Consider the following 16,493-nt stretch of genomic DNA (forward strand, 5'->3'; position numbering starts at 1 on the left):
GGAGACTAGCCACTCAGCTAGAGAGTCTGACACACACACACACACCAGATTACGCACCACAGGAAAAAACAGGCAAAGCAGAATGAAGGTAAGGCATAAAAGCAGCAGATAGAGAGAAGGTATAAGGGGAGAGAGAATATATGAGAAGTGACAGGCAACCATTGATTGAGCTGAGTATACTGTAGCGCACAGATCAGGAAATATATGTATAAAGAAACATGAATTAAACCAACAAAGTAGTTATTACACTGTATAATGAAATGAGACAGCTTTATAAATGCCTACCGTGTTTAATTAATTAAAGATTTTCAGATTGTAACTAAGTATGATCTACACACTTTAATAATAAAGGGTGGTATTAGAAACAACTGGTTCCCCCCAAAAAAGAAAGACTTAAAGAAAGATCTAATATCTAAATATAATCTAATGATCTAAAATCTAATATAATCTTAAGGAAATGTGCCATAATGGGCTGTTTGAGTGATACTGAGAACCACAAGAACCACTTTGGTTCCCTAGAGAGCCATGTTTGGAAAAAAAGAGAGAATCTTTACATAACATAAAGAATCTATATAATCCTAAATGTAGGTACCAAAAAGACTTCCCTAAGCAATGTCACAGAAGAATCACTTTTGGTTCCTGAAAAAAACCTGTTTTAAGTAGGAATTTCTGAGTGTGAAGAAGCATTTAGGGGGTTAACGATTGCAAAAGTAAACAAATGAAAAAGTTCTGTAGCAATTTCAGGAGTTTATCTAACACATTTATCATCTATGGAGATTGTCTAAACCTTTTAAAAGGTTACTTATTCTGCTGTTATTAGTATGGCTATTAATAGTGTTTGTGTCCTATTAATATGTTTTTAAGGGTGACTTTTGCCTCTGTTCAAACGTCTGGAATCACTTTTGAATCACTTACTTGATATTGCTAACTTTCAAAACATGAGGCATGTTAATGTTATAGATTTATCATACATATAAGAATCATCATTTTGAACACATGACTCCTTCCTTCAGATTTTCACCTTCCACTGAAAGCAGTGAAGGTGCTTACGTCTGTAATGATTAATCAAGTATTAATCACTGCCACAAAGCCCTGCTGACGTTTAACATCAGTAGTTGAAAGCATGTGTGTGGTGTTTGAGAGGAATCTATGATGTCGCCTGATTTTGTGAAAACCCAATTAAAACATTCCGCCAGCAGATCCCTGAATGGTGCCATTTCAGAACGTTCTGTACGAAGAAAATTCTCAAATTCCGAACATTCCGGAACACATTTTTGACATGTCTCACATGCTGACATGATCAAATTCTCAATGGTCACCGAATAATGTGAGTCGCGCCAATGTGTGTGTGTGTGTGTGCACGCACACGCGCAGGCCTGATGCAGTCTTTACGCTGGATTAGCCCCACAGCTTCAAAGCATTTCAGTTCTGCTCCATTTACCAACCCTGTGGAAAGCACAGGCTCTGTGTGTGTGTGTGTCTCTCTCTGTCTGTCTGTCTGTCTGTCTGTCTGTGCATGCTGCAGATAGAGACAGGGAAGTGAGTATAACAATAAGTGTGTTTGAAAAAAAAAAAGAATCTTTTTTAGCTTCTAAAGTGCACACACACACACACACACACACACACAGACACACTTTCCCCTGACCTCCTGACACACCATGTCAGGTGATTTCTTAAGTCCAGTGAAAAAGCAAATATAACGCTCTCACACACTCGTCCAACTCTGTCTCTCTGTCTCGCTGCCTTTCTTTTGCTCATAAAAGGGTCATTACTTTTATGGTGTCAAATTGAATATACTCATCCTCTCTCTCACACTCTCTATCTTTCTCTCTCTCTCACTCTCGCTCACACACACACACACACACTCACAGTGCTACTGTAACTGGGGCAGAATGATTCAGCCAATAGCCAGATTACCCTGCAGCAACCTGACAGACAAACGATGGTACATCCTTCCATCCCTCCCCACCGGAAAGTAGGAGTAGGGGCTGATGGAGAGAGTGTGAAAGAAGTGGGGGGAGGTATAAAAGACCAGTTAAATCTAAGTCCTTGTTTTACAGTGCAACATCCGTGCCATGTTATGAATCTAGAAACAAGCCTTGAAATTGCATAGAACATTTACATGATGGTAAGGTTATTTGACATTTAAAAGGTCCTTCACACTCCCAAATCACTGTGACTTAAAAAAAAAAAAAAACACCATAAATTGCCTTGCTTACAGTATCACACTATATTCAATCGTAACTACTGTACCGTGATACATATCATATCGCCAAGTTCTTGCCAATACGTAGCCCTAGTTCAATGTATTTGGTAGTCAAGTCTTGCATGTATATAGTTCACGATGTTGCTTTTGCTCATGCCGGGTTCATGTAGTTGGTTTTGCTTTTAGTTTATTCCTGCCCGTGTTTTAGTTTGCTCTTGTTTTGTTTCAATAAAGCCTTTCAAGTTTACATTAGCCTCATCTGCAATGTACAACAAAGTAAATCACAGCAGCGCAAATTAGGCATTAAATATGCCTAAATATGCAAAACAGTATGCAAAGCACTCAACCAATGTCTCCACCCCCTGTTATCAGCAGCCACCTTGCATTGTGTCAAGAATGGAATTGTAAGATGAGTGTGAAATATGCTAGGCAAACTGTTAGAACACAGCCTTAAGTTGACCAAGCTGTCTCTTCCCTACTCTTGAGGCATAGGCACGTGGTACAGACATTTTATAAAGACATTTTTTACCAAGACATGCATGCATACAGCATTAATGTAATGGGATAGAACTACTTTAGGTCATTGTTAATCAGTGCTCATGTATTATTGATCATTCTGTACCTTTAGAAAAGTGTCTGTCTTCTAATCGACTTTTCTGGTAATCTTTGAATTTTTGTTTTCATATGAAAACATTAGGACACCCCTTTGAAATCATACTCCTTTTTAAATGTATTAAACTCCTATCTAAAACTAGAATCAAGTGCACTACATAATCATTTTTAATTTTAATAATGCATAAATATTGAGACATTTCTTAATGTATTGCTATATTCTTTCAATATGGTTAAAATATTCAATATGTTTAAATGTGTTAACATTTTTTTTTAACATAATAAAAAAGTCACCTCTACGATTCTGTGCAATGAATTAACATCTCACACTTCAGTCACCGTTCACTGTTACTCTGATGAAACAAATCAATAATAAACCCTTAGTGATCTAATATGTGTTTTGAATATGTATACACACTCCACATCACAGTGTAGCCAAAGGTGAAAAGCATTTTGGTGCTTGATTTACACATACTGATACATTTTATTATGCCCAGCATGAACGTGCACATGTCCCAGTTATTCTGTTGGCAGATTTAAATGTATTAAAGTGGCCAGGTTATAAAAAACAATTCAAGGGTTGATGTTGGGTTCAAACACTGATGGCAAGGAAAGGCACTATTAGAATTTTTTTTTTCATTCTCATGTTTTCATTAAACTGCTTAGCAATCTGCCATTAACACTGTTCAGTCTCTGTTTCCTGATGCTGATCTTAATTTTTTAAAACTTTGTTCAAAGGTGAGACATTTCATTTTCATTTCAATTGGCAATATACAGTAATTGGACTGATAATCGAAATAAATGGGGATTGGGATGATAATAGATGCCAGGGAGGGCAAAATTTTAATTTCTGTGCAGCTCTTTAGTACAGACCGTTGAGCAAACAGAAAATAGTAAAATGGAAAAAATAAAATGTAGAACTTAATTTGGATGCATTTAACATTTAACTAATTATACATTATTCCTTAACCCTAAATGTGACACTAATCTTATCCCCAATCCAAAACCTAAGTCTAATTTATTACTTACACTGTTGAGAATCAGTTTCACCAGATGTAGTTGTTTGAATATCTGCAAATACTATATTAACATTAAAACCATTAAAATCATTTTTCCCATAAATGCCCAATGAAAGCTATCCTGAACACCCTTGTTGTATCGGCTTGTGCTTGTAATATTTAAGTCTCTGGATTGTTTTTTTTTTTTTTACATTTGTGAAAGACTCAAATACTTAAAAGCTTCACTAGAACAATGGCCTTATTACAACTTTCTGCTGTTTTTTAATGGACGTCAAAAGTTTAAATACAGTTATTGCTATTGAGGACAGATAAAAAAGGCTTTAAAAAGTTTTTCTCACTAGCGACTAGAAAGGAAACCTCCAACTGATGTTGTCCTGGAGCTTTTATAACTTGTGTTAACACTAAATTGCTTCAGTTTAAATTCTGACAACTTACAGGTAAGAACTGTCAGCATAGGCACTAAAATGAGAACTAGTCATTTTTGTTAGGATTTGTGAAGTGATTTAATGTAGTACTTTATTGTAGGTATGTACATTGATTCTCTCATTGATGACATTGTTGGTATTGCCCCATGCACATCCTAAGAACTCCATGGTTTACACACCTCAGGAGTAGTTTTGCTGCTTATATCTAGAATCATGTAATTTTCACTCTAAAGCTAACCTAAAAAGTTATTATTTATTTAAATTATTAAACAAAATCATGTGTTCTGCAACAGCTTGTACAAAGACAATCTTCATGGAATAGTCTGGATACAAATGTTAAAAGGCCGGTATTAATAAGAAGATTCCCATTTCAACAGGATAAAGATGCAAATGATACCTCAAAACCACAATTACTAGGGGATAAATCTGAAACATTCTTATACGAGATATAAAGTTATCAATAACTCTTTTTTTTAAATAAATCTTTTGTTTGTTTGTATAGATCTTATTGTCCTGAAATATCAGTACTTACAATTACAATACCCCATAATGAGAAAGCAAAAACATTTGTATATAATTTTTGGACATTTGTCAAAAAAGGAAAACCATGGACATAAGTATTCAGACCCTTTGCTATGACAATTGAAATTTAACTCTTGGGTCCTCCCATTTTTCTTGATCATCTTTTAGATGTTTCCACAAGTCCACTAGTGGTAAATTCAGTTGTTTGGACATGTAGAGTTGCCCGGACCTATATAAGGTCTCACAGCTGCTTTTTTAGTTATAACTAGTATAACTAGTGTGTATGTGTGTGTGTGTGTGTGTGTGTATATCAGTGCATATCAGAGCAAAAACCAAGCCACAAGGAGAAAACAACTGCTTGTAGAACTCAAAGAAAAGATTATGTAGAGGAACAGAACTTGAGAAGGCTACAAACATCCCAAGTTCCCAAGAGCGCAGTGGCCTCCATGATTCATAAATTGAAGAAGTTTGGAACACCCAAGAATGACCTAAGCATACAGCCAAGACCACTCAGTGAATGTTTTTGAGTGGCCCAGACAGAGCCCTGACTTGAACCTAATCGAACATCTCTAGAGACAGAGCCTGACAGAACTTTAAAGAATCTGCAGAAAATCCCCAAATCCAGGTGTGCAAACCTTGTGGCATCATACCTAAGACGACTGTGACTGAGTACTGAGTCTGAAAACTTATGTCAATGCAATATGCAGTTTGTCCTTTTTAATACATTTGCAAAAAACTCTGTTGTTACTTTCTTATGGAGTAATGAGGCCAGAATGATGCGGAAAAGTTTTTTTTACATTTATTTTAGCACAAGGCAGCTGCATAAAATGTAATACAAAATGAAAGGGTCTGAAGGCTTTTCAAATGCATTGTATGTATATATATATATATATATATATATATATATATATATACACACACACACACACACACACACACACATATACACACTAGTTATACTAGTTTTTTTCCTAACTAAAAAAGCAGTGTGATACTTATCGCAATAGGAACGTTTTAATAACCATTTAAGTGTTTAAATGTAATTTGCCTTTCAAGGTTGAGATTTTAATATTCCTGCAATAATATAGACTCTCCTGTTTAAAAGGCAGTCTTAATATCACATATTTCCATAAATGCTCATTTATTAGCTTCAGGTATATTAAGTGTAAGTTTCACTGTCGTTTGGTCAGAAATAGATGTAAAAGATAGCACTCTTTCTCAAGTGTGGGGATATGTGACAGCACCTGCTTTCATTTTCACGAAGTTGCAAGTTCCCTATGAAACTATCTTCACTCTGACAGATTTATATTTCACCATGGAGATGGACACAGTTGTTGTCAAGGTGTATGTGTATTGAGAAGTGAAAGGGTGAGAGACAGATTTGTGATACTGTCTCTTACTAAAGTGGCAGGTTGTATGTGTTTCTCAGTGTCAGTCTCAGTGTGTCTCAATTATGGTTGTAAATCTCTGACTAGTTTGGTAAAGTTGGTTGACCATTGTGGTCAACTGGTCATACTAGTGGACCAGGGTGGTCAGGTACACTAGTATGACCGATCCTCACAGCAATGCTCCAGAATCTAGTAGAAAGCCCTCCCTGGACAGTAAAGACAGTTACTCTGACAAAAGCAGGATAAACTATTTTTTATATGCTTCATTTTGAAAGAAACAATGAATGAGCAGGTGTCCCAGTACTTTTGTCTAGACTTCTCTTTTTTTTTCCAAAAAAAGTAAAAAAAAAAGCTCTGGTTGTTAACATAAAATGAACTAACACAACTAATAGGAGGATCAATTTAGTGAAATCACTGGAGGTTCTAGATAGATGACTTACTGACTTGGTGGTAACAATTAAAGGTTAATGTCTGTTAGGTCAGGTCAGCCTGGTCATGCTGATGAACAGCCTTGGTCAGTGCTAGTCATGTAAGTTGAATTGCATTGTTATTGTGGTTAAGCTGGTCATACTTGACTAGCTTGATCTTTTTGGTCATGCTAGTAGACTAGGGTTTCAGCGAAACCATGAAACATATCTTACCCTGATCAAGAGCTAAGCTGGTCAAACAGCTTAACCAGCTGGAGATAAATATTTTGATTTAAAATGAGTAGGATAAATTTTGTGAAATCACTCTAGACCTATCGGAAGGTCTAAATAGATTATTAAAGGTTAAAGGTTAATGTCTGTTACAAGCTTCAAATAAAACACATGGAAAATGAAGAACAACTATATCATTTTCATGTGCACCAGTGTTACCTTAGTACTAACAGATAAGAAGGATGGAAAGACACAAAAAAGATGCTTTTCACCCCCTCAGACTGTGTAGTTGAAACTATACACCAGTATTCTTGTGTTTGTTTATGTCTATGATATTTAAGCAGTTGTGCTCTCTCCCTTTCAGGCCATGGTGGAGACAGTGAATAACCTCCTGGAGGGGCATTCTCAGGCTGCGTGGAAGGCTCTGGCAGTCAGTGAGCAGCTGCGCTGTGCCACCATGCTGTTGGACACTGTGGAGACTGGAGCATTCATGCTGGCCGACAACTTGTTGAAAACCGACACCATACAGGAGAGTGCCAAAAACATCCGTAAGTCTATATACCCCATTTACTTATTCTCACTCTTTTCTTATTTTTCTTATTTTTTGTTTTTCCTCATTTCTTCTTCGTTAGAAATATATATGTTTGTATATGGACATGCAGAAACCTTGAATATCTAAAATGGCGAGTTTACAGGAGACAGAAGACCCTTGTTAATTTTTAATGGAGTTCAGTGTAATATGATTTTAGTCCAAATAATTTTGAAGCATTTGGATTGGCTCATTCATCATGAAATTGTGACACAATGTAAAAAAAACAACTGCCAGGTTCCTATTATTGTAAGTGAAAAAAACTGCAAAAATTTTAATCTTTTAAGATTTGCAGTACAGCAACAATATAGTCACGGACCAAACTTCATGTATTGAATATTCATATAGATATTTTAGATATTTCTGAGGGTATTAGGTATAAGATGTGAAACAACAAAGAAAAGTAATTGAATAAACAGTTTTCAAAACTGCAGTTCAAAAATGCTTCAGATCTGGAACTCCGCATATGTTTCTATGTATCCTTTCACTGTGAGATAACTCAAAACTGTGGTTCTGAAAGAATAGGTAACTGATCAAGAAGCTCTTACTGAGACTTTGAGTCATCTCATCTCAAATGAGATGTCTCCTTAAAAATGTGTCTTTTTCCCTTCTAACCTTTAGGCACATCAAATTTCTTTTTGTGAGCTGAGCTGTTTATCTGAGTATGTGTTTAATTATTTAAAAAAATACAAATAACATCAGTGTCAGTGTGTTTGTTTAACAATTTCCAAACCTCTCCATGAGGAAGCCCAGTATTAACTGCGGTTATGATCCAACACCTGGAATTTTAACAAATCTATGGGATGACTGAGGGCATCAGAGAGAAATCTAGGTCCAAAACTTTGCTCTTCTAACTAAATCGCAACATCTCAGCCACTTTGTTAATGTATATTATTTTTGCGGCATTAATGTTAATGTTTACTTATTGGAATGTTGCATGGAGTTTCTATAGGCATAAACATACTTATTATGCTGATAAATGGGTTGAAACTACAAACTCACACAGACATACACAAATACAAAATGCACAAGCACATGTTCTAACTTATTGAGTGCAGTCATCACAAGTATGGTAAGCTATATAAGGCAAGTCAGATTCAATATTTGTTGGAATTACACACGCACACACATCATGATGCAAAGCACATGTGGGATAAGATACGCTCTGCAGGATCTGAGTCTCTACTGTATGTGTACTCTATGTGTGCCATCTGTAACAGATCAAAACTATCCAGAACGTTTACACATCACACACACACACACACAGTTTTATGCTGTACATTCTCCTGCACTGACATGCAGACCAACCAACATAAAGGAACTGTAGTCTTCTCAAAGGGTTAAAACATCAGCAATATATATTTTATATTTTAGCGTGGTCACACAGTGACAGTACAACTGGTAGCCAACATTCTGACCCATAAATCCATTAGTGTGTTGACAGTGAGAGAAATGTGCACTTGGGAAAGTGGCTGCAGGTTTACGGGTACAAGGATATGTGTTTTCTTCAGGCATCTGCATCTGAGCAGGCCTGGAGGAAAGTGTGCAATGAAGCCAGATGGCCAGCTGTGTGTGAAATGGCACATCCGAAAAATCGGTCACTCTTGAAAAAATACACTTAAAAGAATAGTTTCACAGAAAATACTATTGTCTAAATGACAATTTTCCTCTATACTTCTTAATTCTGTGTCTACATTTATGAGGCTAATGTACAGTGGGGAAAAAAGTATTTAGTCAGTCACTAATTGTGCAAGTTCTCCCACTTAAATAAATGAGAGAGGCCTGTAATTGACATCATAGGTAGACCTCAACTATGAGAGACAAAATGAGAAAAAAAAAATCTGAAAATCATCAATCAAAAACATTGTCTGATTTTTAAAGAATTTATTTGCAAATAATGGTGGAAAATAAGTATTTGGTCACCTACAAACAAGCAAGATTTCTGGCTGTCACAGACCTGTAACTTCTTCTTTCTGCCCACAACCTCAAACAGTCACACTCCAAACTCCACTATGGTGAAGACCAAAGAGCTGTCGAAGGACACCAGAAACAAAATTGTAGACCTGCACCAGGCTGGGAAGACTGAATCTGCAATAGGCAAGCAGCTTGGTGTGAAGAAATCTACTGTGGGAGCAATAATCAGAAAATGGGAGACCTACAAGACCATTGCTAATCTCCCTCGATCAGGGGCTCCACGCAAGATCTCAGCCCGTGCGATCAAAATGATCACAAGAACGGTGAGCAAAAATCCCAGAACCACATGGGGGGACCTAGTGAATGACCTGCAGAAAGCTGGGACCAACGTTACAAAAGCTACCGTCAGTAACACACTACGCCGCCAGGGACTCAGATCTTGCAGTGCCAGACGTGTTCCCCTGCTTAAGCCAGTACGTATCCGGGCACGTCTGAAGTTTGCTAGAGAGCATTTGGATGTTCCGGAAGAGTATTGGGAGAATGTCTTATGGTCAGATGAAACCAAAGTAGAACTGTTTGGTACACAAACACAACTCGTTGTGTTTGGAGGAGAGTGAATGCTGAGTTGCATCCAAAGAACACCATACCAACTGTGAAGCATGGGGGTGGCAATATCATGCTTTTTCTATTTCTCTGCAAAGGGACTAGGACGACTGGTCCGTGTACATGAAAGAATGAATGGGGCCATGTATTGTGAGATTTTGAGTGCAAACCTCCTTCCATCAGCAAGGGCATTGAAGATGAAACGTGGCTGGGTCTTTCAGCATGACAATGATCCCAAGCACACTGCCAGGGCAACAAAGGAGTGGCTTTGAGTTCATTGAGATGAACTTTTGTTATTGACCAAATACTTATTTTACTCAAATTTGGCCCAGCATGAGGCAGGTGTTGTGATTTGCATATCGTGACGTGGCTTCATACTCATCATACACGTCACCTGCACCTATAGCTCAGTTAAACCCAGGGGTGGGTGGAGGTTCCTGAATGCAATACTAAAGGTATTTTTACATTTTTAAATAAGAAGTGATAGCATTTCAGTACTGCTGTACTATAAAACAATAGATTTTAGAAAAATGGATTTGAGGTCTGATATAAACTGGAACACAGAATAGGGATATTCATGCAGGAGAAGAAAATAAACAGGGAGTGAGTCTGAGGCACAAAGGCAAGAAAGAGTAAGAAAGGCGGCCCATTGATAACATGAGAGACCAAATTAGGAAGGACACTGAGTGAGAGGGAGAGACAGAGTGGAGGACATGATAAACGAACACGGGGAGCATAACCGGAAAAGACAGCAAGGACAAGCCTGCTGAGGAAATGAAGAAAACGCTTTACAAGACAGCACTCAAAACCAAGAGAGAGTGCTAAAAAAAATCAGACACATACAATACCAGTTAATTGTTTAAACACACCTGAGTATTTGTTTTTCATCATCTTACAGATCTAAACCCTTGCATTTGAATGCTTCACTTTTGTCAAATTTAAATGATGATATTTGTCACTATCAATTATATTACTAATCAAAGAATGTGCTGATTAAACTGTCAGTCAAAAAAAGAAAGAAATGTTTTGATTACTGATGCCCAGTAAAAAAATCAATTAAAGAAAACACATTAAACTGACAATTAAGACAGTCTATGATTGTTGTAGCCCCTCTTTTGATTTTGATGACTGCCTCATAGATTTCTTAAAATTATATTAATTGCGTACACACATTTTTCACTGCTTCACAGACCTCCTGTAGTGGGTTTTATTGGAGAGTTTGTACTTCTCCACATGTACTCCAACAGTTTCACAAGTTATCAGTGCTGTTTAAATCTTTAGATTGTGATGCTAATATTATCAACAGAATTATCTTGACAGTTTTATTTCATGCAAGTTGGAAAGGCATTCTTGCTTCTTGTGAAAGAGAGTGGAAAGCAGCATTAGTGCTTTCAAAACCAACATAGTCTTTGGTGAATTGGTGATTGAGGCCCATTATTAACATCTAGGACAAGCAGGTAGTATTTCGCTTCCATTTGAAATTGGTATAGAACATGTTCATTTCTATGGACTGTTGTAATCACGATGAGAGTTGAGTGTCTGTCCTCAGATTACATCACAAGTGACGATCATTGGGATCTCAGTGCAAAGCACCTTTAGTAGAACACAAATGATGGGCAGTGTTTTAGAAAGACCTCTTAATCGTAATAGATTTGAGGTCTCAAAAGGGGATTTTTGGGCATGATTTGAAATTGCATTGTTGTTGAACTTAAATAATTCCACAGCAATTGCATCTGTATTTTAGCCACAGGGTGCACCAAAATGGCTCAGAATTGCCCAGAATCACAAAATGTTTAGATGCTGCCAGAGCCACTACAGGGGACTGGTTTCTGAACTTGTCACTCTCTTTGTGCACATGGTTGAAATGTCTGTTTCATTCACTTGTCTTCAATCAAATATGTTTTATTATATAGAAAAATAAAAGGGAAACCTCTTTTAGGTTTCTCCACATTTTTGACTGGTACTAAATAGAGAAGATAAATAGCTTAAAAAGAGCAGGAGAATGTTGAAGATAGAGAAAGAAAGAGGTTTGGTTAAGGGAGGCTCCCTTCTGAACCATGTGAGAGGAAATTTATCGGTCCTGGCAAACAGTTTAGCCGCCATTCTGCAACTCAAGGCCAGTCCACATGCATCTCGTTAAATGGGAAACAGCTCTCACAGGGATTGCCCTCTAGGCCTTGCTGCCTCCTCCATTCCTATTTTTTCTTTTTTCCCTTTCTTCTCTATGAATTTCATCATTCCTTTTTTGTATAGAAACGTCTCCTTTAATCATTCAGCCTTGAGGGTTATGCGCAGGCACTTCAGTTATTAGCGCCAGTGATGTGTTCTTTTAGCACAAGCAGCATCAATTCAGGTGCAGCACCATAAAAAATCTTGAGCATTGTAAATTAAATGCACTCACTTGCAAAACTGGACATCTCTACTGAAATAAAAGTAGTGGTAGTTGACTATTTGGGCAAGTTTAAGTTCATCTTCATGTTAATGTCAAATTTTCATCAGCAGAACCTTTCACAAAAGCATTTAATCACATTGTTTTATAGACTATAAAAGCAGAATTTGTTGGTAATACCAACAAAGTTTAAAAAAAATATCAAAGCCATAGAAATATAAAAGCTTTTTGTGTGTTTAATTATGGTGTAAGAAAATACTGATATATATATATAGTGTGTGTGTGTGTGTGTGTGTGTGTGTGTGTGTGTGTGTGTGACCATTCTTAACCTTCCACGGGCATTAGCCTGTTTAAAAGTGTCTGATACACTCTTACCTGTCCAGACACACTACCATGCCCCTACCATCTCAGTACCACTTCCCTCAGAATCACTTACCCAGATATTCTCAACCCCAGCAAAACACTTGTACCAGCACCACACACACTACATGGCACATATGAGTGTCACTACTGTAATAAAAAAACAGTAATTTAAGATCAGCAGTAATGCTGTGGACAGAAACTCACCAATGATGAGTGATCATTTTTGTATGACCATAGATTTGCTACCCTGCATAATTATAAATCTGGATGGAAAGTGATCAGTGAGCCTGGGTAATGTAATTGTGATATAACAAATGCCATTATGATGTATGTAATGTTGTTGTATTGATACAGGTGTTAGGACATGAATGCCAAGTCTGGTTAGACTTGCTAAGCAAGGAATGTATTGGACTTCCTAGACATTTCTTTCCAATCTATTCAGAAATCTTTTTTGCACATATAAGCCTTCCAGTAAGAGGAGGGAATAAAAGGATGATTTTTTGTTCTTCGGTTTTGATCTTAAATCTCAAATCTTACCCGAAAGCTAATCTTAATCTTGCAGTCCAAATCTCTTCCGATTATCCGTTTATTCAAATGAGCTGCTGCTTTCTCTCTTTCTCTATCTGTCTCTCTTTCCCTCTCTCTCTTTCTCTCTCTGCATCACCCTTGTTGCTTCAAGCTGCTTCCAGTAAATGAATCTGTAAGAGAAAAAGATAGATGAGAGTTTGCAGTGGAAACATGTTGGAAATTGTCCTTTTTTCCATGACAGAATGCAGATATTGTCTTACTTATATGACAAAGAGAGGATCTAAATATAAATATAATCTCTTTTAAATGGGATAACAGCATAGTCGCAGCAGTAAGATCAAAACAACTTTTAAGTTTTGTATAAAGAGGGCTCATACATTAATCTCATCTGCTGTGTGTGTGTGTGTCTGTGATTGAGTGAGAGAAAAAGAGAGAGAGTGAGTGAGAGTGGGTGGGTTTGTGTTGTGCTCCGTGTAAAGACTATATCCAGCTAATTAGGTTAGGCACAGCGTGAGCAGCCCTGCTGCCTTTGTGTGCATGTGTGTGTGTGTGTGTCTGCTTTGAAGGCAGTGTGTCTGCGTTGCAGAACTGGAAGTGTTTTTTATATAACTGTGCTGCTCTGTTCCTTGTGGATTGCTATCTCTCTCTCTCTCTCTCTCTCTCTCACACACACACACACACACACACACACACACACACACACACAATATTCCTCTGATCATTACCCTAGGGGTATGTGCGTTCATTCCTTTAGGCGTGGTATGAGTCTGCATGTGTGTGTGTGTGTGTGTGTGTGTGTGTGTGCGCATGTCGCATGTCACACAAGATGATTTCCATCATGCCTCAAAATTCCCCTTCTTATACGACTCGTTCATTACTTTCATAGCTTCGCCAGAGCAGAATCTTACTGGAGTCCTACTGGAAATCTATAATCTTCCATGCTGTAAATCATAATGTAAAAATAATATTTTCAACTGATGCCAGTAATTGCACGATGACATAAGTTACTTAAGCAGTAAATTACATTATAGTGACATAATTAAAGGGGCGTTTACAAATGTAAATGGCACCTACTTAAGCCATTCATAACTTGTAAGGAAACATATATAAGTTATCATAACGCATTCTTTGCTGAAATCAACTAATGCAGTCTTTGTGATAACTGACACAGTATAAGTCTATCTACATTGGGGAAAAAAAGATGAGAGAGGCCTGTAATTGACATCATAGGTAGACCTCAACTGTGAGAGACAAAATGAGAAAATAAAAACAGAAAATCACATTGTCTGATTTTTAAAGAATTTATTTGCAAATAATGGTGGAAAATAAGTATTTGGTCAATAACAAAAGTTCATCTCAATACTTTGATATATATCCTTTGTTGGCAAAGACAGAGGTCAAACGTTTTCTGTAAGTCTTCACAAGGTTGGCACACACGGTTGCTGGTATGTTGGCCCATTCCTCCATGCAGATCTCCTCTAGAGCAGTGATGAGGGGCTGTCGGCGGCAACACAGGCTTTCAACTCCCTCCAAAGGTTTTCTATGGAGTTGAGATCTGGAGACTGGCTAGGCCACTCCAGGACCTTGAAATGCTTCTTACGAAGCCACTCCTTTGTTGCCCTGGCAGTGTGCTTGGGACCATTGTCATGCTGAAAGACCCAGCCACATTTAATGTTCAATGCCCTTGCTGATGGAAGGAGGTCTGCACTCAAAATCTCACAATACATGGCCCCATTCATTCTTTCATGCACACGGACCAGTCATCCTAGTGCCTTTGCAGAGAAACAGCCCCAAAGCATGATGTTGCCACCCCCATGCTTCACAGTTGGTATGGTGTTCTTTGGATGCAACTCAGCATTCACTCTCCTCCAAACACAACGAGTTGTGTTTGTACCAAACAGTTCTACTTTGGTTTCATCTGACCATAAGACATTCTCCCAAAACTCTTCCAGAACATCCGAATGCTCTCTAGCAAACTTCAGACGCACCCGGATATGTACTGGCTTAAGCAGGGGAACACGTCTGGCACGTGTCCCTGGCGGCGTAGTGTGTTACTGACGGTAGCCTTTGTAACATTGGTCCCAGCTTTCTGCAGGTCATTCACTAGGTCCCCCCGTGTGGTTCTGGGATTTTTGCTCACCGTTCTTATGATCCTTTTGACCCCACGGGCTGAGATCTTGCATGGAGCCCCTGATCGAGGGAGATTAGCAGTGGTCTTGTAGGTCTTCCATTTTCTGATTATTGCTCCCACAGTAGATTTCTTCACACCAAGCTGCTTGCCTATTGCAGATTCAGTCTTCCCAGCCTAGTGCAGGTCTACAATTTTGTTTCTGGTGTCCTTCGACAGCTCTTTGGTCTTCACCATAGTGGAGTTTGGAGTGTGACTGTTTGAGGTTGTGGGCAGGTCTTTTATACTGTTAACGAGTTCAAACAGGTGCCATTAATACAGGTAATGAGTGGAGGACAGAGAAGCCTCTTAAAGAAGAAGTTACAGGTCTGTGACAACCAGAAATCTTGCTTGTTTGTAGGTGACCAAATACTTATTTTCCACCATTATTTGCAAATGAATTCTTTAAAAATCAGACAATGTGATTTTCAGATTTTTTTTTCATTTTGTCTCTCATAGTTGAGGTCTACCTATAATGTCAATTACAGGCCTCTCTCATTTATTTAAGTGGGAGAACTTGCACAATTAGTGACTGACTAAATACTTTTTTCCCCACTGTAAATGTTTATGTAGTTTTGTGTCAGTTGTCCTAAAAGATGTATGTAGATGTCATGCAGTGATTTATTTTACCAACTTAAGTTTCCATTTATAACACAGTTATAAAGCATCACTCCTGACCACACGTTATTGCAGTTATATAGGTTATGCTGCTAGTATTTTAGATAAATCACCTAGCGAGAATTGGTATTTCTTGCTTCTGGGCTCCCCCTACAGTCAGGAAGTGTAATTTGCACTTTGTGCCTCACTAAAAACACACTTTATGCATTTCTGGACAAGCTGAGGAATACAGAACCAATATCTGATGTGAAAGAGTAATATTACAGGATTTTACGCAAATATGAGCACAATTTTTGCAAGCGTTGTCCTGTTGTGTCCATGTTGTGTGACAAAATAACATTAACTCACCTCATATAAGACTAATCTCATCTGAATACACTTACATTTATGACATTTAGCTAATGCTTTTATCCAGATTACTCATATTACAGAGGTTGGCCAATGTAGTGTTAGGCGTCTTGCCCAAGGACTCTTATTGGTGTAGCATAGCATAGTCACCCAGACATGGAATC

At 37.8% G+C, this 16,493-nt stretch overlaps 1 protein-coding gene across 7 annotated transcripts in view; it reads left to right on the forward strand.

Moving 5' to 3' along the window:
* adgrl3.1 (adhesion G protein-coupled receptor L3.1) overlaps window positions 1-16,493 on the forward strand; it is a 149,869-nt gene that overhangs the window by 95,350 nt on the left and 38,026 nt on the right. For all 7 annotated transcript variants that reach the window (XM_072670607.1, XM_072670605.1, XM_072670608.1 and 4 more), the window contains exon 11: window positions 7,175-7,358. In XM_072670607.1, the coding sequence (XP_072526708.1) occupies window positions 7,175-7,358 (184 nt within the window). The remainder of the gene's footprint in view (window positions 1-7,174; window positions 7,359-16,493) is intronic.

The sequence above is a fragment of the Salminus brasiliensis genome, chromosome 24 (genome assembly GCF_030463535.1).
Source record: "Salminus brasiliensis chromosome 24, fSalBra1.hap2, whole genome shotgun sequence".
NCBI lineage: Eukaryota > Metazoa > Chordata > Actinopteri > Characiformes > Bryconidae > Salminus > Salminus brasiliensis.